The sequence below is a fragment of the Tursiops truncatus genome, chromosome 10 (genome assembly GCF_011762595.2).
Source record: "Tursiops truncatus isolate mTurTru1 chromosome 10, mTurTru1.mat.Y, whole genome shotgun sequence".
NCBI lineage: Eukaryota > Metazoa > Chordata > Mammalia > Artiodactyla > Delphinidae > Tursiops > Tursiops truncatus.
This window is the reverse complement of record NC_047043.1, coordinates 32423944-32446661: the sequence shown is the minus strand read 5'-3', so window position 1 is coordinate 32446661 and position 22718 is coordinate 32423944. Positions and strand designations below refer to the sequence as shown.

At 53.8% G+C, this 22718-nt stretch overlaps 1 protein-coding gene across 2 annotated transcripts; it reads right to left on the bottom strand.

Moving 5' to 3' along the window:
- Positions 1-5: 5 nt before the first annotated feature.
- Positions 6-20993, bottom strand: LOC101323567 (uncharacterized protein C6orf132). Of its 2 annotated transcripts, XM_073810723.1 has the most exons (5): positions 20448-20993; positions 11299-11382; positions 10582-10688; positions 3000-3075; positions 6-937 (listed from the first exon to the last, which is right to left on the bottom strand). In XM_073810723.1, the coding sequence occupies exons 1-5, from the start codon at positions 20590-20592 to the stop codon at positions 6-8; spliced, it is 1344 nt and encodes a 447-aa protein (XP_073666824.1). In that variant the 5' UTR covers positions 20593-20993. The 2 variants fall into 2 exon arrangements, with proteins under 2 accessions (XP_073666824.1, XP_033720150.2); XM_033864259.2 differs by lacking the exon at positions 11299-11382 and having other exon boundaries at positions 20448-20842.
- Between the last annotated feature and the right edge of the window lie 1725 nt (positions 20994-22718).

Genomic DNA, 22718 nt, shown 5'->3' with positions numbered 1-22718 from the left:
CCTTCTCAGCAGATGGCAAAGGAGGGGCAGCTGGGGGCAGGGGGGGGGGCCGGGGGAGGGAGTGGGAGTGGAGGAGGGGGCGGGGGAGGGGCTGGAGGTGGAGTCTCGGCTTGTTCGCTTGTCCAGGCCTGGGACTGGCCCGGCCTCGGACGGGCTGGTGCCGTAGCCCTGGGCTCCTCGGGATGGTCTGGTTCAGTGGCCCTGTCGGGGTAGACCTGGGACGCGGGGCGGATGTGGAAGCTGGGAGGCAGTGGGAGTCGACTGGGGGCCTTCTTGGTGGCCTCTCTTTCCTCAGGAAGAGCCCCTTGTGCTTCCTGAGAGGAGATGGATGAAGTCCTGACTGGGGTTGGGGGAGGCACCTTGAGCGAGCTGGGGAAGGTGAGGTGGGTCTCCGGTCCCAGGAGGCTCCCCTTGCGCTCAGCAGGGCTCCCGGGGGGGCTGCCTCTGGGGACCTCTGGCTGCCTGTCACTCAGCGCTACCTCTGATTTCCACTTGGTGACACCCGCAGCGGGGAAGGGGTGAGTCCCCGGTGTACGAGGAGACACTGGAGCTGGGGGAGCTGGGGCTGGTGAAAAGGGTAGGGGGGGCGCAGGGGGAATGAAGTCCGGAGGGGTGGGTGTGGATGGGGAGGGAAGGCGGGGTGCGGTGGATAGGGCCCCCATCACTGGGGGCAGAGGTGGGGCCATGCTGGGCGGGGACGGGGGTTCCGGCAGCAGCGGGGGAGGCGGGGGAGCCGTGGAAGGTGGAGGTGGTGGTGAGTGCTCCTCCTGAGGCTGCGGAGCGTCTGGGGGTGGTGCCGGGGCTGGGCCCGGGGGTGGTGCCGGGGCTGGGCCCGGGGGTGGCGGGGGGATGAGCAAGTCCTGGCCATAGTGCCCAGGTCTCAGGTCCCCCACAGAGCTGTATAATCGGAGGTTGCCATTGATAAGCTTGCTGGTGCCTGCAAGGAGGGAGAGGCAGAGATGAGAAGGGCGAGAAGGCAGCCGGGCTTGCCCATCTCCGAGTGCCCAGGGCAGGGCGGGGTGGGCTCCTGAGGGAGTAGCTGGCCGGTGTCGTGCCTTTCCTTTTGAACAGCACGTGAGGAGCAGCCATGTCTCCTGGGAGTGACCCTCTTCTTTCTGGGGAGGGGCCCCTGCCTGTCCCTGGCACAGCGTCTGGAGCCTGTGCTAAATCTTCTCCACAGGCTCCCGAGGCTCACCCTTCTCTGCCCCACTCACAGTCCTGTATATCATCCCTTTACTAAACTCCCTTCAGTTAGGCCCTTCAAGGGCACCAAGTGTTTCTTACAGGTGCCTTGGCTGGTACAAAGCCAGAGAGGCCAGGGTTCAAATCCCGGCTCTTCCGCTTACTAAATGTGCAACCTGAGACACACTCATTAACCTTTGCTGAGCCTCAGTTTCATCATCTGAAAAATGGGAACGATGTCAGCACTTACCTCATAAAGCTGTTGTGAGGATTAAGCAAGAGAATTCATGTAAATGCATGGCAAGAGCTTATCAGGTGCGAGGCCCATAGTAGGTGCTTAAGGAATGGTAATTGCTTTGACTGCTACCACCTGTGCTTACCTCTTCATTCAGCCTTAAGACAGACAGGGAAGGTGGCAGAGATAGGAAGTCATGGATGGGGGTGGGGGCCTGGAGACCTCAGGAAGGAAGTCTGGGTGAAAGTTTGGGAGGGAGAAATTTGCATGAGCACCTCCTGCTTTCTAAAGATCCTGAATCTACCAAGAACCCAGCTTTCCACCTCACAGAGAACTTCTGGAACAGATTCTGGACTGCAGGATGGATGGGGGTCTGTGGAAATGAGGTGACCTGGACGACCGAGGCACCAGAGAGCTGCTGAGCCCCCCTGGCCCCGGCGGCTCACATCCCTCCCTTCTTGGCCCCAGCCCCTGCCCCCTCCCTATCGTCTGCAGGCCACCAGGATGCCCTGATTACTTCTCTCTGAGGGGTACCTGTCCTTCACCTCTCCTCCTCTCAATTTCTAGGGCGGAGAGAAACAAACCTGGGAATGTGCAGCTCTGAAGGGCTCCTCCCAGCTGTCTGACTTCAAAACAAACGCCAGACAGAGAGTAGAGAGGGGGAAAACCAACATCCATTGAGCACATTGAGTAAAAGACAAACCAAAAAATAGTCAAAATACTGGCTCTCATGGAGCTTGTGTTTTAATGGGGCAATGAGACAGGCAATAAACATAATATATTAGTAAATTACTACCACATTAGGTGATGAGTAATATGGGGGAAACCCAGGAGGGGTGGTAGGGGTGCAATGTGACTAGGGTGGTCAGGGAAGACCTGGCTGAGAAGGTGACACTGGAGCAAAGAGGAAAAGAGGGAAAGAGGGAGGCGAGATCTATGCACACGTGCAGGCGAAGAACTGTCAGGGCAGTGGGAACTGCAGCGCAAAGACCTGAGGGTGGAAATGTGCCTGGATATTGAAGGAGCAGCAAGGAGACCGGGATGGCGGAGCAGCATGAGACAGGAAAGCCAGCAGGAGATGAGGCCAGGTAGGGCCGGATTCTGGCGGTCCTGGGAAGAACCCTTCCACTGGGTGACAAGGGAAGTCACTGGAGAGTTTTGAGCAGGGTATGACAAGAAGTGACTTGCATCCCATCCAGTACTTAGTTTACTCTTCCAGAACTGGAATTGTCTTGCCCGTGGCTCATTGGAAGATACGGAGTGCAAGGGGTTAAGTGATTTGCCCCAGGGAGCGAAGCTAGTATGCAGGGGAGCTGGGACTCGAAGCCAGGTCTGCCTGACTCCGGGGTTCTCTCTACCACTCACGCTGAACTTGTTCCTGCTCTGGCCTCGGCCCTCACCATCCTTCCCCCACTGGGCCTTAGCCAACCGTGGCTCTCCTCATCTCCCACCCACGACAGCCAGCAGCCAAGAGGCCCGGGGACTCCAGCTTTCTCACCAGCTGGGGAGGGGGGACCAGACGCTTGGGCTTAAGGAGAAAAAAAAGAAAGATGGACAAGCCCCAAGCCTAGGGTCCTCTTACCTGTCATTTGTTGGTCTGCAAAGCTGTCTGGGACAGAGGGGGTGGGCACAGCCAGTCCATGGTTCTCCTGGGCATCCTGAAAGAGAGCAGAACGGTTAGGGGACAGGGAAAGACATATGGTTCTTAAATTGCTACTCCGTGAGGCCATTTTATTGCTGGAAAATCCACAGTGATGGTTGCACAACCTTGTGAGTATACTAAAATATAAAAGGGCTCATTTAAAAGGGTGAATTTTATGATATAGTCGAGTCTTGTTATTCGCGGCAGTTAGGGTCTATAAAGTTGCTGCGAACACTCAATTAGCCAAAACTGGATCAAAATGCCCGAGGGAAATACAGGGTTAGGTTCCTGTAAACCTTGGTCAAGGCACCTTCATCAGCTGATCAATACATGACTTTGTTTTATGCGTGTTTCTGTTTAAAGAGACCTTATTTAATATCTATTGTTGACTCACTGACACTGAACTCATGGCCAACAGCACCATAACTCACACCTTCGGAGCTTACCTAACGCACGTATTTTCTCTGTTAAGGCGCCTCACCTAGCCTCCTCGCATGTAGGGATGTCAGACGGCACATCAGCCCTATGCTTGGGGACCATTTTAAATAGCAAAATCACCAACAAAAAGCAAAGAAATATGAAAAAACATGGCACTAAATAGAAAAGGATGCTTATTTACCGCATGAGGGCTGAAACAAGAAAGCAAAGTGTCTTGCTCGACCTCAGCAGGGCCCGTGTGCATCAGGTGACTCAAATTTTTCACCTCACAGAGGGGTGCAAACCAGCTCCCCAGCTCAGTCAAGCAGCCCTTTAAAATCCCTCACAGCCTCATATATTGAAAAGTCACCCAGCAATGATTAGCTGGCAGGGAGGCTGGGGGCAGAAGTGCTGTTCCAAGAATATTTATATATATCTTCTTCCTTATACTTGTCTCTATTTTCAGTTCTTAACGATGAATTTCTGTTTCCTTCATAATTTAAAGAAGCACACAGTACATAGTTTTGGTTTTTTTTTTTTAATTCTTGTAATCAAGAAGAAAGAGCATGGATTTTATAGGCAGGCAGACCAAATTGGCAATTTTTTTTTTTTTTTTTTTTTACCACACCGCGTGGCATATGGGATCTTAGTTCCCACACCAGGGATCAAACCTGTGCCCCCTGCACTGGAAATGTACAGTTTTAACCACTGGACAGCCAGGGAAGTCCCCAGATTGGCAATCTTAATTTAACTCCATCATCTCAAAGACAGAATCGGACACAAGGTCAGTGGTCAGGAAGTGTGCCCCCTTCTCGCCTTTTGAGGCTCAGTTTTCTCATCTGTAAGATGGGGTTGATCCCACCTCCCTTAGGTTTGTTGTGATACCCCACACCTAAACAGGTCCTGCAGAGAAGCACTCAAGGAAGGGCATTTCCCCGGGCTCCTGGCCCTCAGGCCCTAACAAGGCTCAGTAGGTGAGCAGTGGCCTGAGTCCATGGACACTCTGCCTGGGCACAGCTCCCGGGACGTGTCTGCCCAGCTGGACCTGAAGAGATACATGGGTGCTTCCCCGTAGTCAGGGTCAGGTAGCCGGGAATCTCCTACTGCCCTTTCAACCACAGACATTTCAGAGTTGAAGAGAAGGAGGAAGGAAAGAAGGAAAGAGGAAGGGAGGAAAGCATTCACTATTCAGGATGAGGTTGTCTCCCCCTTAATGTTACAGGGGGTCAGAGCCCATTGCTAGCCCCCTGCTGCACCACCAAGGGCTCAGGGGACAGCCTTACCCCACCGATGGGCCCAGCCCTGCCCCCTTGGCCTCCTTGGGACTGGGACACACACATCCTCATGCCTGGGATTCTTCAGAACCCAGGCAACCCCCAAGGGTGGGTCACCAGGAGCTTGGCCAATGGGCCACACACGGTTGCCTTGGACACAGGCCAGCTCGGTGCCTTACTGACACACTGTGGAATGCAAACTTCCTCACCAGATTCCTCCAGTAGCCTGGCTGGGGCACCTCAGGATGAGGTGTGGAGCTGCAGGGGGTGAGGGAGATGACCCTGAGTCAGGGTCAGAGCCAGGCACGGCTGGGGACACTGCTGTAGGCTGGGGGAGCAGGGGGACAGGCCCCCAGAGTGAGAGCCACAGGAAACCCCTCCAGGCACCCAGCGTCCCCAGCGGGGTGAAGCCCAGCCGGTTAGTTGTTTCCTGGCTTTGCGGGGCAGCATGAGGGTACAGAGTGTGATCCCCACACAGCAGCTTCTCTGAAGCTGGGAACCAGTGAGCGTTAAAAAAGAAGAGCCCCAGGGCTTCCCTGGTGGCGCAGTGGTTGAGAGTCCGCCTGCCGATGCAGGGGACACGGGTTCGCGCCCCGGTCCGGGAAGATCCCACATGCCGCGGAGCGGCTGGGCCCGTGAGCCATGGCCGCTGAGCCTGCGCGTCCGGAGCCTGTGCTCCGCAACAGGAGAGGCCACAACAGTAAGAGGCCTGCATACCGCAAAAAAAAAAAAAAAAAAAAGCCCCATTACTTCCCCACCCTGCCTTCCACCCTCTGCCACAGCTCATACCCCCTTCCTGGGGAACAGAGAATTCCACCAACAAGGCCGTCTTCCTCTGGACCAGCCTGCCATCCCAGAATTGCTCTTAGACCCTCGTTTCAGGGTCCTGCCCTGGACTCTGAGCTACAGAGGGCCCTGCTCTGGTTCCCTTTAGGGCAAGGAGTCCATGGGATCAAAGGGACATGCCCTAAGAGCCCACAACACCCCGTTCTTGACCCTGGTCCAGGCACCAAGGTCCCTAGAATCCCCCATTTAAATGGCCCTGAGCCCATTTCTAGAGCTTCTTTCCCAGTCAGTCCTGAGGGCAGCCCAAGCTGGGGGTGCACATCCCTGAGCCCAAGGGGTGGCCACGTGTGGATAAGGGTAAGGGTGTGGGTGGAGCTTTGGAGGTTCAGGCTGAGACCTCCACCATGGAGGAGGAGCCAGGTGGGCAGAGGCGGGGGTGGCTACAGTGGGGAGAGGGTGCTCCATCCGTACACTGGCTGCAAACTTCTGACACCCACCCCCCAGGAACGCATGGAGCTTCCCCCACCTGACAGCCCTCCCAGCTAACGTCAGCCACGCGAATCACTCGAAAGCCAATAAGGACTGCCCTTCCCAGCTCACCCTAAGGAGCTCAAACCCCAACCCCAAAGGGAGCCTGGGCCTTGAGTTCAGAGACGAGCTCCCACGGCGGGGGATGGGGTAGAAAAGTGGGAAGGAGAAATCCGGCTGACTTGGGCTGCATCTTTGCGTTTCAAGGAGGGCAGGGTCCAGACAGTCAGGCTTCCTGCCCGGAACCCAGGCTGACACCTCCCCAGGCACTGCCAGGCCTGCCTGACTCAGAGGGTGGGGTGACCCAGGGAGCTCTCACTGCCTGCAGCAGCCCAGGGGACCTGTCCAGCCAGTTTCCCCATATTTGCCACGTTGGCATTTAATTTTTAATTCCTCATATGCATCGCCCTGGAGATGGCTGGGCTCAGACTAGGGTAGGGCAAGAGGCAGCCCCAGAGAAAGTATGACCTTCTTTCCACCAGTTGTTCCACTAGTCAGCTCTCAAAAGCTAGGGACAGGCTCTGGCTTGAGCTCTGGGCCGGGCTCCCCCTTGGAGGTAGAAGGAAGTGGGGAGAAAGGATCCTTCCCCGACTCAGCCCAGGCCCACGTGGTGTAGACAGGACTGAATTGAGAGGAGGAGACCTGGACTTGGGTCCTATCTCCCCCTCCTTTGATCTGTGTGGCCTGGGCAGGACCGTCCCCTCCCTGGGCCTCAGTTTTCTCATCCTGATGAGCACTAAGGTCCGCCCCTACCCCAGCTCTGAAGTTTGCGATTCTAATCCAGTTCCTCAGAGCTTGCAGAGCAGGAAGTGGGGTGGCCCTGGTGACTGAAGCATGTCCTTTTCAGAGGGCCTGGAGTCTCTGGGGGGCTCCAGGGAGCTGACCTCACCTCCTGCCCCTCTGTTAGCAAGTTATTTTAACACAGAAAGTCACAGCTGAGGAGACCCTAGTGGACCATCCAGTATAACCCCCGCTGGTGGGTGAGGAGCCAGCGGCCCTGGGAGAGGAAGGGCCTGGCCCTCAGCCACCCTGCAGCCCAGTGGCACAGCGGGCACTGGTGCCAGTTACCTGAGGATCAATGCAGATCCCATCCCAGTCACTGAGGGATCCCAAGGTCCTCTTCATAATTGGCCTCCGGCTGCCGGCTGCCTGGAAAAGTATTTCTTTGTTCTCTGCACTTTCACCTCAAACAGGGCAAGGAAGCTCCAGGAAGGGGCCAGTGGCACCTGCTGTGGCCCTTCTCCACCTCACCTTGCCCTCCCCTCTCGCACCAGTCCCTCTGCGGGCTCCTGAGAGGTACTGACAGCGACAGTGCTCCCAGAAGACGGTCCGGCCCGGACGGTGCTCAAGGAAGAGCATGGGCCTGTCATGGGCATCGCCACCTTGAGCCTCCCCTGCCCCAGGGTGGCCTGGCCTGGGAGGTGCCCCCTGAGTGTGGGAAGGGAGGAGAGAGAGGGGCAAGGCCCAGCTGGTTAGGACAGTGTCAGGCAGGGCTTGGCCTCGACCCAGCTCCCCACCCCTGCCCCAACTCGGTGGGGCTGGGGGCCAGGGTGTGCGCACGTGTGTCTACGTGTGAACCCACAGTTCTGTCCTCCTGCCTCTCATTCTCCCGGCCTCCTGCCCCAGCTAGAAGAAAGCAAAGGATCCAGCCCAGAGCCTAAGGGAGAGAAGTCGGACTCCCCTCAACCCAGGAGCCGGTGATGAAGGATATCGGGGCTGCTTTGTATCTTACAACCTGAGTCAGGAGTAAAACATGTCCCCGGGATACGGGCCACCATGCCCAGGGTTCCTTATCTTAAGATGCATCATAGGTGGGCTTCCAGGGGCCTGAGATCCCTCTGTTGGAATTGTAAGCAAAATTACGTGTATGTGGCTCATAGCCTCATCATGCTCTCAAAGGGGTCTATGACCCTACAGAGGCAGAAGCCCTGGTGCCCAGAAAGCCCTGGCTGCCAGGCAGGGGTTCAGAGAGGCAGACACGGGAGATGCAGGCGGTGCTGCGGGCTGGTGCTGGGAGGGAAGAAAAAAAGCTTCTAGGCCGTGGGTGGAGGGGAAGATAGGACGGCCTGAATAGAACTCGGAGCCTGGAGCCTGGCTACAAATCCCAGCTCTGCCACTTATGAGCTGCCTGTCCTTAGGCAAGTTACTGCCCCATCCTGTGCTTCAGTTTCTCTACCTGTAAAATGGGGATTCACAGCAGCATCTTCCCAAGAGGGTGGCTCCAATGACTCTGTTAACACAGGCGAGGCACTTGGGATGGTGCCTGACGCACGGTAAGTGTCCCCCACGTGTCAGCCACGATCTCATGGCCCTGCCACTGGCTAGGACCACACAAGCCACCCAGCCGGCACCGACAGCATGGAATGACCTTCCCTTTCTGGGTTCAGTTCCTGCCAATGTAAAGTGAGGCTGGTGTGGACCCGACGAGGCCCCTTTCAGTTGTGGGTTCACAGTGTGTTCATTCCCTCGCCTTCACTAGTGAGGGGCTGTGAGTTTGGTGGCGAGAAGCCCCATCTCCTGGGACTGGGTCTGAGGCTTGCCCAGAAGGACTGCTCCCAAGCCAGTACCAGCCAGCAGTCCCTAACCCTGTGCAGCCCCCCCAGTCATGCTCGGCTTGGCCCAGACCAGATCCAAACCAGAGGACCCAAGCCAGAAAGGAGGAGAGCAGAAAGGCAGGGACCTGCACTGATCACTGAAGGGGCCCAAAGTGGGTGGGTGGGTGGAAGCAGGGATACAGGATGCCGGCCCATCAGAAGAAACTCAGCTGTGCTGCATTAACCCTTTACTTGCTAGTGCAGATCTGAGGGAGGAGCCAGGACAGCAAGAGCCACTCAAGGGGAAACAGCCATTTATTTAAATATTTTAACAACCAGAACAGGCACTGGTGTGTCAGCCCTGGGCGCCCACCACTGTAATTCTGAGTATGTGTGCTGGGAGTAGGTGAAGGGAGAGAATCGAATTCACTTCCAGCGATGGAAAATCTCAAAATTATTTCATCTGCATGTATGGGTGCGATAACCCCGTAACAGTTTTATGCATCTCTGGAAACAAAGTTAGGGGTGGACTCATTTGCTTTATACCTTTTTGTTGTTGGTGGTGTACTCTCTCTATTTGTCTGTGATGTCCGTGAATTGCTTTTGTAAGCAGAAAATAAATTACTTAAAGTTGTATTCCCAGAGGTCTGTGCGCTCAGCCCTCCACATACAGGCCTTGGGGTCGCAGCAAGGAGACTATAAGACTCAGTCCCTCTCACAGAGAATCTCGGGGTCTGGTTGGTGAGCTTGGACAACCCAGAAAAAATCGGTGATGGTGCAAGGGAGATGGTTGTGCTGGACAGAACTTGTGGGTGCCCCAGACTGAGGCATGGGGTGCCGTGAGGTCTAACAGGCCCCTGAGAACTCAGACCAGGATTAGGTGCCTTGTCCGTCGAGGTATGGGATGCTGTGACCCCAGTGACTGTATTGTCTCAACCGGGACCCAGGTCTCACAGACAGTAGTGAACCTGGAATTTATGAGGCTGACAGTTTAGGCTCTAAATCTGGGCTGTCGCATACGGTAGCCACTGGCCACAAGTGGCTATTGAGCCCTTGAAAGGTTGCTAGTCAGAAGTCAGCTGTGTGCTCTCAATGTGGCACACCAGATTTTGAAGCCTTAGTATGAAAGAAAGAATGTAAACTACCTCAGTAGTATTTTCTACATTGATTAAATGTTGAAATGATCATCTTTGGACTAATTTTACCTCTTTCTTTTTCATGTAGCTACTAGAAATTATAAAATTACACATGAGGCTCACATTATACTTCTATTGGATGGCGCTGGTCTAGGCTGTCCCTGAAAACCCAGTCACAGAGCAGTTGTTTTGAGTGTCTTTCCCTTTAGAGAACAAAAGCCCAACCACAGGATCCAGAAGGGAGTTTTTGGTTTCTGGCAGTTTCAGATCCACAAACAAATCGGTCCCAAATGCCCTTCTCCCAAGGGTCACTGCTATTTGACCTTTGAGACAGTTCAGGTGCCACCTCTTCCAGGAAGCTTTCCTTGATCACCACCCTGTAGCTGGATTGGCCACTCCTGCTCTGGCCTATATTCTAATAGTCTGTTTACTGATTCATCCCCTGCACTGGGCAAGGAGTTCCTTGAGCAATGCTGGCTCAATCATCTCTGAATCCCAGAATCCAATGCAGGGCGTGGCACAGAGCAGTCAGCCATCGGTGATTGTGGAATATGAATCCTGCTGAGCTGGAGGTACCCACTGCTGCATTGCCTCTGCATGCAACTTCCCCATAACCTCTCCTTAGGTTTCGACTCGGAGGAGCTGACACCCCTAATCCCAGCCCCTCTGCCATGAGCCATGCCTCCTCCCAGTAGCCACCCTGGGTTGGCATCAGGACGGAAGGGAATGGACAGAGGGTGAGGCTGATGACCACTCGGGCCAGGGCAGGTGGGGCTTCCTCCTCTATGGCAGCCAAGGTGGCCCATCCACAGCAGACCCACAGACCTCAGGGCGGAACAGTACTCACCAGTGGAAGAAAGGTCAGCAGGGGCCGGACTCTTGGCCGAGCTTTCAGTGTGGCGGTTCCCGACTCACTCACTGTGTCAGCTCGGTTGTCTCCAAAATAGATCCCATCTAGAGGAGACAAGTGAGGGGTGACCATGAGCTGGAGATCAAAGGCACAGGGGCCAATGGAGTTTAATCAGGAAAACGGAGTTTAATCAGGCCCCGCAGTGGCCCCTGCTGGACCCAGCCCAGCACCTCTTATATAACAAGATCCTACGGGTGGGGCGTGTGCTTTTGGGACCAAGTGAAGCAGGATTGGGAGGGACTCCAGGGGCGGTTTCTTGGGGTCTCCTGAAGCTTTCAGCCACCAGCAGTCCTCTCTCTCCTCATCTACCCCGTACAGGTCCTAAGCCTTCACTCCCACAACAAGTCCCTCCTTTTGGGGCCCTGAGAGCTTGATCAAGGCCCCAGCTAAAGCTTATCTCTGAGAGAGGGAGGAAAACAAGCTGGCTTTTCGCTTGAGTGTTTGAATTTCTAATCTGGAACAAGCAGAGCAGATTAGGCCACCCAGTGGCCCAGCACCCACCTTCTGGACTCCTCTAACCCAAGATTTCTTTAGCTCCCAAACCATCAATGGTTGGGGGACAGCTCCATCTGACGCACCCTTGAGGACAGAGCAGAAATAGGACAGTAGGGTCCACCTGACTTAGTACAAATCCCAGCTCTGCCACTGACTCACCGTGTGGCTTAACCTCTCTGGGCCTCAGTTTTCCCATCTGTACAACGGGAACAATGACAGTGCCAGCAAACGTGGTCCCGTCCTCTGTAGAAAGACAATACAGGACCTTTCTCTTCCTCTAGTTGCTGGACCTGTGCTCTGGGCTGTTTCTACAAGAGTGGGAACTATTGTAGAACATTTTCTCAACCAATCTCCCTCATAACTCTTAAGACACATTGATGAGAATTTCACACACTGTCACCTCTGAGAGGCAGGGGTCACTGTAGACCTCCTACTACATGGGCCATGAGCAAGGAGGGCTTTCTCCATTTACTGGGGCCAAGGGACCTTCTCTTCCTCTATAGCCAGAGGGGAAAGAGAAGAAAGGTCAAAATTCCAACTAACCAGAATCCTACTAACTGGAACATTGGATGAATGGTGGTTACTTTGCCTCTTGCACATGACTTTAGGAGAAAAGTGCAAGAGTTTTAAAGATTCCCACATAGAGGGCCTTGACTGTGACATGGAGGCTCCGGGGAGCACCCCAGAAATGGGACACAGAGTCCTTTATGTGCTGCCCTACCTGGCAGAGAGTCGGCTGGCACATTCCAGATTCTCTACCTCTCAAAGGGGCCAAAATGGCGAGTTTTCCCCATGTCTCCAGAAATTCTAGTTCCCAGCGCTGCCCCGTCCCGTCCCGTACACTCTGGGCAAACATGATTCCCCAGTGGTGGCTGCCAGGCTCCATGCCTAAGGCTGGAGACCAAGATGCCAGAGGGTGGGTGGGGAGGGAGAGGGGGGTTGTAAGAGTGCAGATTTGGCACAATCAGAAACAAGAAAAGTAGAAATGACAGGACACCCCCAACAGCTACCACTAAAACCCACCCAATTCTCACTGGCTTCTAAGCGTCTGTGTGTTGACAACAGGATTTCCTGGGACATTCTCTAGATAGTGCCGTTCTGATCACCAAGACGTTATACTGGGGGTGGGGTGGGGACTAACACAGGCACGCTTCCAAGCAGACCTTCTCTCTCATTATTTTATTTAATCTCTGCACCAGTGTTGGGGTCTAGGGAGTATCCTTTCTGCAGCTGAGTTACCACAATATGAATAGTTCCTCTTATCGTGTGCCTAGGAGTTTTAGAAGCAAGCAATCTGGCAGGTTGATCACTATAATAGCAGTAATAATATAAGACTAAGTAGAATTTATTGAACACTTGTAATGGGCCAGGCACCCTTCTAAGCATCTTATACCTTATTAATTCATCTAATTCTCAAAACAGCCCCTTGCAATTGGTATGATCACCATCCCCGTTTTACAGATGAGAAAACTGAGGCACAGAGAGAGATCTAATAACTTGCCCAAAGCCTCAGAGTAAGTGGTGAAGCTGGGGTCTCTGCTCCAGGGCTGACCTCTGAACCACTATACTGTACACACTACTCCCAAAGTGGGGAATCCTGATCCCGCCATTTATAGGATGTGGATGGGAGGATGGGGGTGTGAGGGGCAGGGGTGCTATTGGAGGGTATGGGAGGCTTGGCTGTAGCCAAGAGGCAGTACTGGGGAGGGGTGGGAGGTGAAGCAGCTTGCCCAAGGCCCACACGGGTTAGGGCAGAGTCAGATCTGAGCCGGGGCCATCTGACCCCCACATGCTTCCACTCTACACACCTCACAGATTCCACGACTCAGCCCTGATTCTGAGCCACTGTTGTCTCAGTTGGTTTGTGGTTGTTTTGAGCAGGGGAGCCCTTTCTAAGAATACGACTGTTCTCTGGAATATCTGTGGAAGGCGAGCAGCTGTGGTAGAGACAGAAGTGGAAGGCCTGGGTGGCTCCCTCCCAAGGGGGCACCTCTTGGAAATGCAATTTGATTTCCCCATTCTAAGAGGTGTGGCTGGGAGTCGGGGAAGGAAATGTGATGAGAGAAGCAGAGTCAAAGTGGTGTGATGTGAGAAAGACTCGGCTGGCCACTGCCGTGTTTGAAGATGGAAGGGGCCACGAGCCAGGGAGTACAGGCAGCCTCTAGAAGCTGGAAAAGGTGAGAAAACATTCTTCCCTAGAACCTCCAGAAAATAACACAGTGTTGCTGACACTTTCATTTTAGCCCAGTGAGTTCAGTGTCAGACTTCTGACCTACAGAACTGTAAGATAATAAGTGTATGTTATTTCAAGAAAAAAAAAAAGAGGTGTGTCTAGAACCTGACATAATTTCCCTGGGCCCCTCATACCTGGGCTCAGTTCCCAGTTGGTCAAGGCACACCAGCAGGTGAGTCAAGTGTGGCCACTACCATAAGCGGGGTTCCCCAAGAGTTCAAGGTCAGGGCTGGGGCTTTCTGAGCCTCACGGTCAAGGTCCAAAACTAAACAGAAAGACAATAGAGTCCAACCTTGGGGATTTTCCTGTGGAAGTAAATGAATGCTGCTAGGATCAGTGTCAGGGATACGAGAATGGGCCTTCCTGGGAAGCAGCCCCCTCCTCAACTGAAGAGATTAAAGGAGGGCCTCTTGGGCTTCCACTGCTGCTGCTGGTGGCGCAGTGGTTGAGAGTCCACCTGCCGATGAAGGGGACACAGGTTCGTGCCCCGGTCCGGGAAGATCCCACATGCCGCATGCCACGGAGTGGCTGGGCCCGTGAGCCATGGCCGCTGAGCCTGCGCGTCCAGAGCCTGTGCTCCGCAACGGGAGAGGCCACAACAGTGAGGGGCCCGCATACCTCAAAAAAAAAAAAAAAAAAAGGAGGGCCTCTTGAAGAAGGAATGGACAGTGAGGAGATGAAGCCAGAGACAGACAGAAGGCTGGACAACCCTACCCATGGTGGGGAAGCCACTGGGAGGTGGGTGGCCCTTTGCCCTCTTGTCAGGGAGAGCTCTGAGTCTGGACGCTTGGGGCTGCCCCCTTTGCTGATGGGGAGACTGAGGCCCAGAACAGATGGGGCTGGTCCAAGGTCTCAGAGCAGTGGTGGTGGTGCCAGGGCTCAAACGGGGTCCCCAACTTGCAGTTCTGGGCTCCAGGCACAAATAATGGGGTGCCTTACACATGGCGCGTGGCTTGCTGCCTCTCCCCGAACAGGCTGACCTGGTTCTCTCAGTCTGGGGCAGGGCGTGTGTGTGTGTGTGTGTGTGTGTGTGTGTGTGTGTGTGTGTGTGTGTGTGTGTGTGTGTGTGTGTGTGTGTGTGTGTGTGTGTTAAGTGGAGGGGGGAACAGCCAGCTTTAGGGGAGCTGAGGGTTGGGCACAAGTGGCTGCCTCACTTCCAGCCCTTCCTTTCTCCTTCTCCCCAAAAGAAGGAAACTCTCATTGGGTCTTTGGCATTCGCTTACTTACAAAGGTCAGGGTTGAAAGCCTGATAAAATGCTCTTCTTCCCCCAGCCCAAAAGCTGCCCATGGATCTCCATGGAGGCTGAGCTCTGAGACAGTTATTGAGCTCTTTCCCCAGATCCTAGACAGGTCCAAACTAGAGAGGAAATGAATGATAAAAATGTAACTTTCTGACACCTGATACGCCATATTATGAGCTGGGCACCATTCTAAGTGCTCTTTACATCCCCCTTCACAAACCTGTGTGGGGCTTCCCTGGTGGCACAGTGTTTCAGAATCCACCTGCCAATGCAGGGGACACGGGTTCGAGCCGTGGTCCGGGAAGATCCCACATGCCGTGGAGCAACTAAGCCCATGAGCCACAACTACTGAGCCTGTGCTCTAGAGCCCACAAGCCACAACTACTGAGCCCACACGCCGCATCTACTGAAGCCCACGAGCTCTAGAGCCCGTGCTCTGCAACAAGCCACCACAATGAGAAGCCCGCGCACCACAACGAAGACCTAACACGGCCAATAAGTAAATAAATAAAATTGTTTTAAAAACAACCTGTGCGGGAGGTACTCTTATTATCCTCATTTGGCAGATGAGGAAACTGAGGCTCAGAGAGGTTAAGTCCCCTGCCCAAGGTCCCACAGCTGGTGAGTAAAAGGGGCCAGGATCCCAGCCCAGGCAACCTGACTCTAGAATCCAATTCCCTCTGGTCACAGCCAGGACAGCAAGGAAATCACACAGGGATTCAGCATCTCTTTCCTTGGTCTCCTGTTCTTCCAGAGTGAGACTGGAAAGTTGGTGAGGTCTAGAGGAGACAAATGCATCTTGGAATCAGATCTGGGGTCACAGCCCAGCTCCTCCATGTAGCACCTCAGGCTGGGTTTCCCCACCCGTCAAATGGGGATCATTTTGGGAGAAGCCTCCCAAAATCAAGGGAGACAAAAAAGCTAGCAGAGGTGAGAGGAAGGCTGGGGTAACGGTGTGGGGGTCCCAAATTGCCAGGACCCCCCCAAATGGCCCCAGGAGCACTGGCCACAGGTCTCATCAAATTCCAGGTGCTTAAAAGCGGTGGTGGTCTAGCTTGGGAGAGTTTGCTACCTTGACCAGTGTAACCCAGAACCCAAAAACAGACCCTCACCTCTACCCCACTGAAGTGGGTTATCTGATCCTTGGCCACTAGGGGAAGCCCAGCCTTTCAGGGACGCAGCAGGGGGCCCCAGGTGAATGTAACCCACAAATGGCTGATGAGGCCCTTCCTTGCTAATTAAAAGGCCACATGACAGGAACCTGAAAAGGCTGGTCTGTCCCAGCAAGCCCCAGCAGGTCTGACCTGGTGCGCCGGAGAGAAGCCTTTGTCCAAGCGCAGAGGGGACTCCAAAGGTGTTACTGGGCTGGGGCCACAGAGTGCGGGGGCAGGCACAACGGGAGGAGCCTTGGGGTTGGGGACTGGAGGGGGGAGGAGTGCAGCAAATAGGCCCTCCGCTACGACACGCTGCCCAAAGTATGGCCTGTAGACCTGCCGGACTTCACCTGGGAACTTCTCAAAGTGCATCTGAATCTGATCTTAACAAGGTCCCAGGTGATTGGATGCACTTTAATTTTTCAGCTGCCTTGAGCTGAAATGCCTTTGAGTCATTCAACCTATCTGAGCCACTGAGTATAATTGACAAAACATAGTTTTTAGTATAGTGCCTGTTTCAATAAATAACTGATAATAATAATGATGATGTTATTATTGTTATTAATTTATTGGCTGGGAGAGAAAGGGCACCCTGTAGCCAGTCTGGCCAGTCTGCAGTGGTCAAGGGAGGGCCTGGCTTTCTGAGCTGAACTACAGGAACAAGAGGAGCTTATATAATGGGACAGTAGAGTGTGTGTGTGTGTGTGTGCGCGCGCGCGCGCGCGCGCGTGTGTGTGCGTGTGTGTGTGTGTGTGTGTGTGTGTGTGTGTGTGTGTGTGTGTGTTTGCTGAGCTGCAAGCAAACCACAGCACACCTCCAGGGGACGGGAGTAAACAAAAATCTCCTTCACACCCCTGCCATGCACAGGTCAGCTTTCCTTTCGGTAGGCTGGTGCCAGCCTGCCCCTGGCCAGAAATATGTGCTCAGCCCCTGGGGTTCATGGCTTCCTACCTGTTAGCCTGGCCTGAGACACCAGGGCAGGGGACCCCAGAACGAGTAGCCACCTTAGGGAGCACTGGGGTTCTCCTGGATAAGGAGCTGGGACAGTCCCTATACATTTATTTAGAACTGCAAAAAGTCCTCAGGGGAAAGAGAATGGCCCAGCTCCATCTGGGGAAGGAAACCCCAGGATTCTCAAATATTCCCATATAAAAGAATCACCCAGGAGCCGGTGAAAAGTCCAGAATCTGGGTCCTAGTCCAGTGATTCTGACTTCATGTACCCCAGGTGGGCCCCCTGGATCTGCATTTTAAATAAGTGTTCTAGCCAGTGATTCTGACTTCATGTACCCCAGGTGGGCCCCCTGGATCTGCATTTTAAATAAGTGTTCTAGGTGGTTGGGAGGAAGGTGATTTACATTTTGGAGGAACAAGAAAGGCGGGCCCCCGGCGATCAGGGCGTCCTGTTGGTGGGGTGGGGTGGTGGTAGATAAAGAAGCTTGGCTCAACTAACCCAAGAGGCAAGGGAGGAGTCCTGAGCGACTAGCAGCCTTGTCTCAGGCTGCAGCAAGTCCCTTATCCTGAGCTTTGTAAAGATCCACATCTCTGCTTTCTCACGTACTTTAAAAGCAATTGTGCAGCCTTTTAAGACCCTTGGGTGGGCTCACAGGAGGCTTAATTAGGATTGCAATCGCATTAAGTGAAGCCCTTCTAATAGTTACTGGATAAATGTTAGGGAAATCCTGTAAAGAAAAATTTACCTGTCACCACCTTCACATGACTGTTTGCATTTTACCTGCTGCACCCAGCCTACCCTTGTGCAAACAGATTTTTACATGACTGTAGCCACAGAGCAAGTGGTTACTCCTTAATTCCCTTACACACTCCCACACTGATTCTTCCCCCTCCATCCTACCAGCTATTCTCCAAGGGCTGGATACCGCCAGCATCTCAGAGAATTTCACAGACTCAGGGACCCTATGAAACTAATCCCAACCCCTTTGAGCTCTTATCATGGCCTCTACATGCCTCAGCTACAGGAACTGAAGCAGGAAGTGCTCAGAGTTGGAAATGCCCTGATAATAATAAATCATGCAGGAGTCGACAGATTTTTTCTGTAAAGGGCCAGCTAGGAAATATTTTTGGCTTTGTGAGCCATACTGTCTCTGCTGCTGTGACTCAACTCTGCCCTTAGTAGCATGAAAGCAACCACAGATGATATGCAAATGATGGGCACAGCTGACTGTGTTCTAATAAAACTTTATTTACAAAAACAGGCCATGGGCCATAATTTGCCAATCCTTGTTTTAGTGTTTTTCCTTTTAATGCTCTTCAAAGCACTGTCATATACCAACCTCAAGCAGTCATTCTGTAAGCAGTCTGGACACCAGCCCCATTTAACAGAAGAAAAAAACTGGCCCAGAGAGTGGCTAGGCCCCCACTTATTGACAGAGGTGGACTCCAAAACAGGTCTGGGATCTTCATCGCATCCCAGAATCCCCAACACTGGTCCTTCCCCTCCCCAACTCCGAGCACATGTCCTGTTCAGCAGGAAGACCTCTGCTGCACCCACTGGCACCCTGAGGAACACCCCAGAAACACTGGAGAGCCATCCTGCTGGGTGCACAGTGCTTCCCACCCCTCCATGTGGTGCAACCAGGCTGAGTCAGATGGAGACTTAGCCCTGCCCTGGGGAACGGGAGGAGGTGCCTCCCTGGGCTCCAGCCCTGCTGGTGGAGGCAGCAGTTGGCTAGAGGCGACAGGGCACCATACCTGCCTTTCTCTACTGGAGGGGCTGAACCCCACCTGCAGTCTGTTCAGTGCAGGCAAAAATGCAGAGAAGTATGTAAGGCAAAAATGTACAGAAGTGTGTAAGGCATTCCCCTTGGGGAAGGAGTGGGGGGGGTGAGGGGGGAGGTGTTCTCAAGCGGATGCCCCTCCAGTCAAATTCCCCCTTGACTACCTTCCACAAAGTCCACTCTGCAAGCCGGCTAAGAATGTGGTCTCTGGAGCCCCACCGCCTGGGTTCAAATATTGGCTGTGCATCATGAGGGAAACTGTGGGGTAATGGAAATGTCCCAAAACTGAATTGCACTGACGGTTACGCAACTTGATAAGTCTACTAAAAAAAATCAGTGAACTGGACTCTTGAGAAAACCCTGGCTCCGTCATTTAAAGCTGTGTGATCTTGGGCGTGTTACTTAACCTCGCTGTGCCTTGGTTGCCTCACCTGTCAAACAGGATCATAGGCTAGGATTCAACAAGTCAACAACACAAGGACTTTAGAACGGTACGTTGCACCTAAGAAGGGGTCGACAAACGTTTGGGACCCAGGAGGAGAGGCGTTTAGGCCTCACAGAGTTGTACGTGGCAGGACATGTGTGTTTGTTAAGGTCCTAAACCCTGCCTCCAAGCCACCCTGGCCCTCGTAGGCTTTGCTCCTGCTGTTTGCTCTCGCAGTGCTGGGTGCCCTTCCCTCTCAGCTCACATGCTAGTTCCAATCAGAGGTCATCTCTCTCTGTTCCTTTGGCACTTACTCTTTTATAGCAAAGACTCAGAAAGGGCTAAACAGCATTCGGTCAGCTCTGTTCACCAGCTGGTCTGAGATCCTTGGGCCAGAGAGAGGCAACGTCTTGTTTGCCCTGCTCCTGTCAGGGTGCCTTGTGTCCCAACTGTGACAACTTGGGTGCTGAAGTGAATCCAATAGCAGGGGCTGAGGCTGTAACATCCTCTGTGGGTCCCCCACACAGTGGCCATAAAGGTCAGTGAAGGTAATGGGGTGACAATGAAGGCAGGTGAGGTAAAGCAGTGATGGGTGACCCTCCTTGGGCCCAGAAGCTCAGATCATACACAAGAAGTGAATTCCTGTCCCCACCCCCTGGATTCCCCCTCAGTTATATAGGGTACAAACTGCAGAAAGATGCAGTGATAAGGTGACCCACAGGCAGAACCCCTTTAAAGGCAGGGTGGGCATGGTGTTTTCAGATGCCTGCAGACACACCACCCTGACGCAGGGGCCAGGGGCGGCTGGCAGGCAGGAGGGGCTTCCTCAGCCTCCCCTGTCGGGTCTGGGGCTTCTCCCTCTGACCTGACAAGAGCCTGTGACCCCAGTAAGTGACTTGGTGCCTGGCACAGGCTGGTATCCTGCTAGCAGTGACTCCTGTGGATTTTTCCTGGGCCTCCCCAGGGCAGAGCCAAGTGTGTGGGCACGCAGATAGCAGCTCCCTCTCTGCCTGTGACCCCGGGCCAGGCGAAGCGGGGCTGGGAAATGGGGGTGTGGGGACGGCGGAAGCGGAAAGAGTGGGGGGTTGAAAGGACCACCCTCAAGTCCTCAGATCCAGGGGAACCCTTTGTACTCAACAGTACTGCTGGGGGAAGGGTGAGGGAGGGCACTGCAAACCGCGGGAAGCCTTTCTGGCAACAATAACGCAAATATAACTTCCACAGAGGAGGGAAAATAAACACCTCGGAAGAGGGACTAAGATCAGATGCGGGGACCCCCGCAAAGGTCTCCGACCTCGTTGTGGAAAGGGGCCCCTCCTTCCCTTTCCCAGAGACACCTCTCTCGCCGGAGGCTCCTGCCCGGCCAGCACACTGGTTCAAACGCGTTCCTTCCCCTCTGCGCTGCCGCGTCTCCCGCCCTGGAGGCCGCGGATCGCCCGGAGTCCCGGGAGGGAGGTCGCCCCCGGGGTGGGGGGACCGCCCGGCAGCCCTGCGCCCTCCGGCTCCCGGGCACACTCACCGAAGTCCCGGGTCCCCTCCGACGGGGCCTCCTGGGTGAAAATCCAGGGGGGGTTGGTGGCGTAGAGGGAGGTGGCGGGAGGGTTGGCGTGCTTCTTGCCGAAGAGTTTGCTGAAGGTGCCCTGCACCGTCGGGTTCTTTTTCATGCTGCCGCCGGCCGAGCAGGCGCCGGGGAGGAACGTTCCTCCGCCTCCTGCCCTGCTCTGGACTGGACTCCTCACCGTCTCCCCAGGGGCCTCTACCAGGCCATGCCCCCGCGCCGTCCTCCCCGCCCACGCACCGGGAGACAGGTGCTGCGGGCGCCGCCGCTCGCCGGGAAATGCGAGCTACCTGGACACGTAAGAGGCTGCGGCTGCGACCCGGCCCCGCCCCGCGGCTGCCGCCGCCGCCGCCGCCCCGCCGGCCCGCCGCCCGACTCCCCCGGCCGCATTCCTGCCGCCTCCTTCCACAACTGGCCATTGTTGGCGGGGCCCGGTGGGCCCGGGACCTCGCCCAGCCCACGCCCAGCCGCGGAGACGACCCGCCCCCTCCCCCGGGTCGCCTCCCGGCCCCCCTCCTCCACCCCTCGTCCCCCGGGGAAGGGAGGGGGCAGGCCAGTTCCCAGCTTCTCAGGAGGTGCGTGACCACGTCGATCCGGAACTTCGGAAACGACTCTTGCGCCCAGCACTGGGGAAGTGGCTGGACACAGCGCGCGCGCTGAAGGGTTCTAGGGGCCCTCAGAAATGTGGGCCAGGCATCTTCCATGCCTGTAAGGAAATGCCCATAAGAAAAAAAGGTAAAAGCAATAAATGAAAAAACTAAGAAAGCAAAAAACTAGTGTCCCGATCTGATGACTAGGGCGGAAAGTATCCTCATTGACAGAGCTCCAAAGAGCATGTAGGATGACTAAATCTTGGCATTTTTTTAAAACACCAAATTCATTTTCTTTTCTCTGTGAAGCTAAGTGAATATATATTTTACTAGTCTTTCAGATGTTTCAGGATGAAAAGTTGAAGGGAAAATATCTGGTACAAAGAGCAGTGCCACCCCAACTGTCTGGGAGAAAGAGGAGGAGAAATGCAGCCGGAGTTCTGATTGGGTAGCTCAGGGGAAACACTCTATCTGTGACTTGATCGCCCCCCACCCAGCCTTTCACCCCTGCTGCCCAGAAAGCATCCAAATCTAACTAGAAATATAGTTGAATTACAACATTATATTAGTTTCAGGTGTACAACATAGTGATTTAATATTTTTATAGATTATATACCATTTAAAGTTATCATAAAATCTTGGCTATATTCCCTGTGCTGCACAATATGTCCTTGTAGATTTTTTATTTTATACATAGTAGTTTGTGCCTCTTAATTCTCTACCCCTATTTTGTCCTTCTTTCCTTCCTTCTCCCACATCCACTAGTTTGTTCTCTATATCTGTGAGTCTGTTTCTGTTGTGTTATATTCATTCGGTTTATTTTTTAGATTCCACAAATAAGTGTTAGCAGTCAGTATTTGCTTTCTCTGTCTGACTTATTTTAATAAGAATAATACCCTCTAGGCCCATCCATGTTGTTGCAGATGGTAGGATTTCATTATTTTTATGGCTGAGTGGTATTCCATTGTGTGTGTGTATATGTATATACACATTATATGTATATATATAAATGAAATATCTTCTGTATCCATTCATCTGTTGATAGACACTTAGCTTGCCTCCATATCTTGGCTATTGTAAATAATGCTGCTGTGAACATTGGGGTGCATGTATCTTTTGAATTAGTTTTTTCATTTTCTTCGGATATATACCCAGGAGTGGAATTGCTGGATCATATAGTAGTTCAATTTTTATTTTTTTGAGGACCCTCCATACTGTTTTCCATAGTGGCTGCACCAGTTTACATTCCCACCAACGGTGTACAAGGGGTCCCTTTCATCCTCTAAGTGGATGTAATTTCTAAAAACTCCAGGTGGGTCAAGCCCACAGAGGTTCAGTTCATTCTCCAGGGAGATGAGCTGTGAACCTTTAAGTTGCTTCAAGTTCTGTACTAGCTAGGCTGGGGGTGGCTGTCCACCAGGGGAGGTCCCATCAAATGAGGACCCGGGAGACTGTGTGAAAGATGCAGAGAGTAGGGGAGAGTCAGTCCAAGGGGTTAGATTTGGATGCTTTCTGGGCAGCAGGGGTGGAAGGCTGGGTGGGGGGCGATCAAGTCACAGATAGAGTGTTTCCCCTGGGCTACCCAATCAGAACCCCCGCTGCATTTCTCCTCCTCTTTCTCTCAGACAGTTGGGGTGACACT

Coding starts and splice junctions, on each gene's coding strand:
- LOC101323567 (XM_073810723.1), bottom strand. CDS start 20,592: ATGAAAAAGAACCCGACGGTGCAGGGCACCTTCAGCAAACTCTTCGGC. Junction 3,076..10,581: donor TGCTGACCTTTCTTCCACTG/GTGAGTACTGTT, acceptor GCTCTCTTTCAG/GATGCCCAGGAGAACCATGG. Junction 938..2,999: donor TGCAGACCAACAAATGACAG/GTAAGAGGACCC, acceptor CCCTCCTTGCAG/GCACCAGCAAGCTTATCAAT.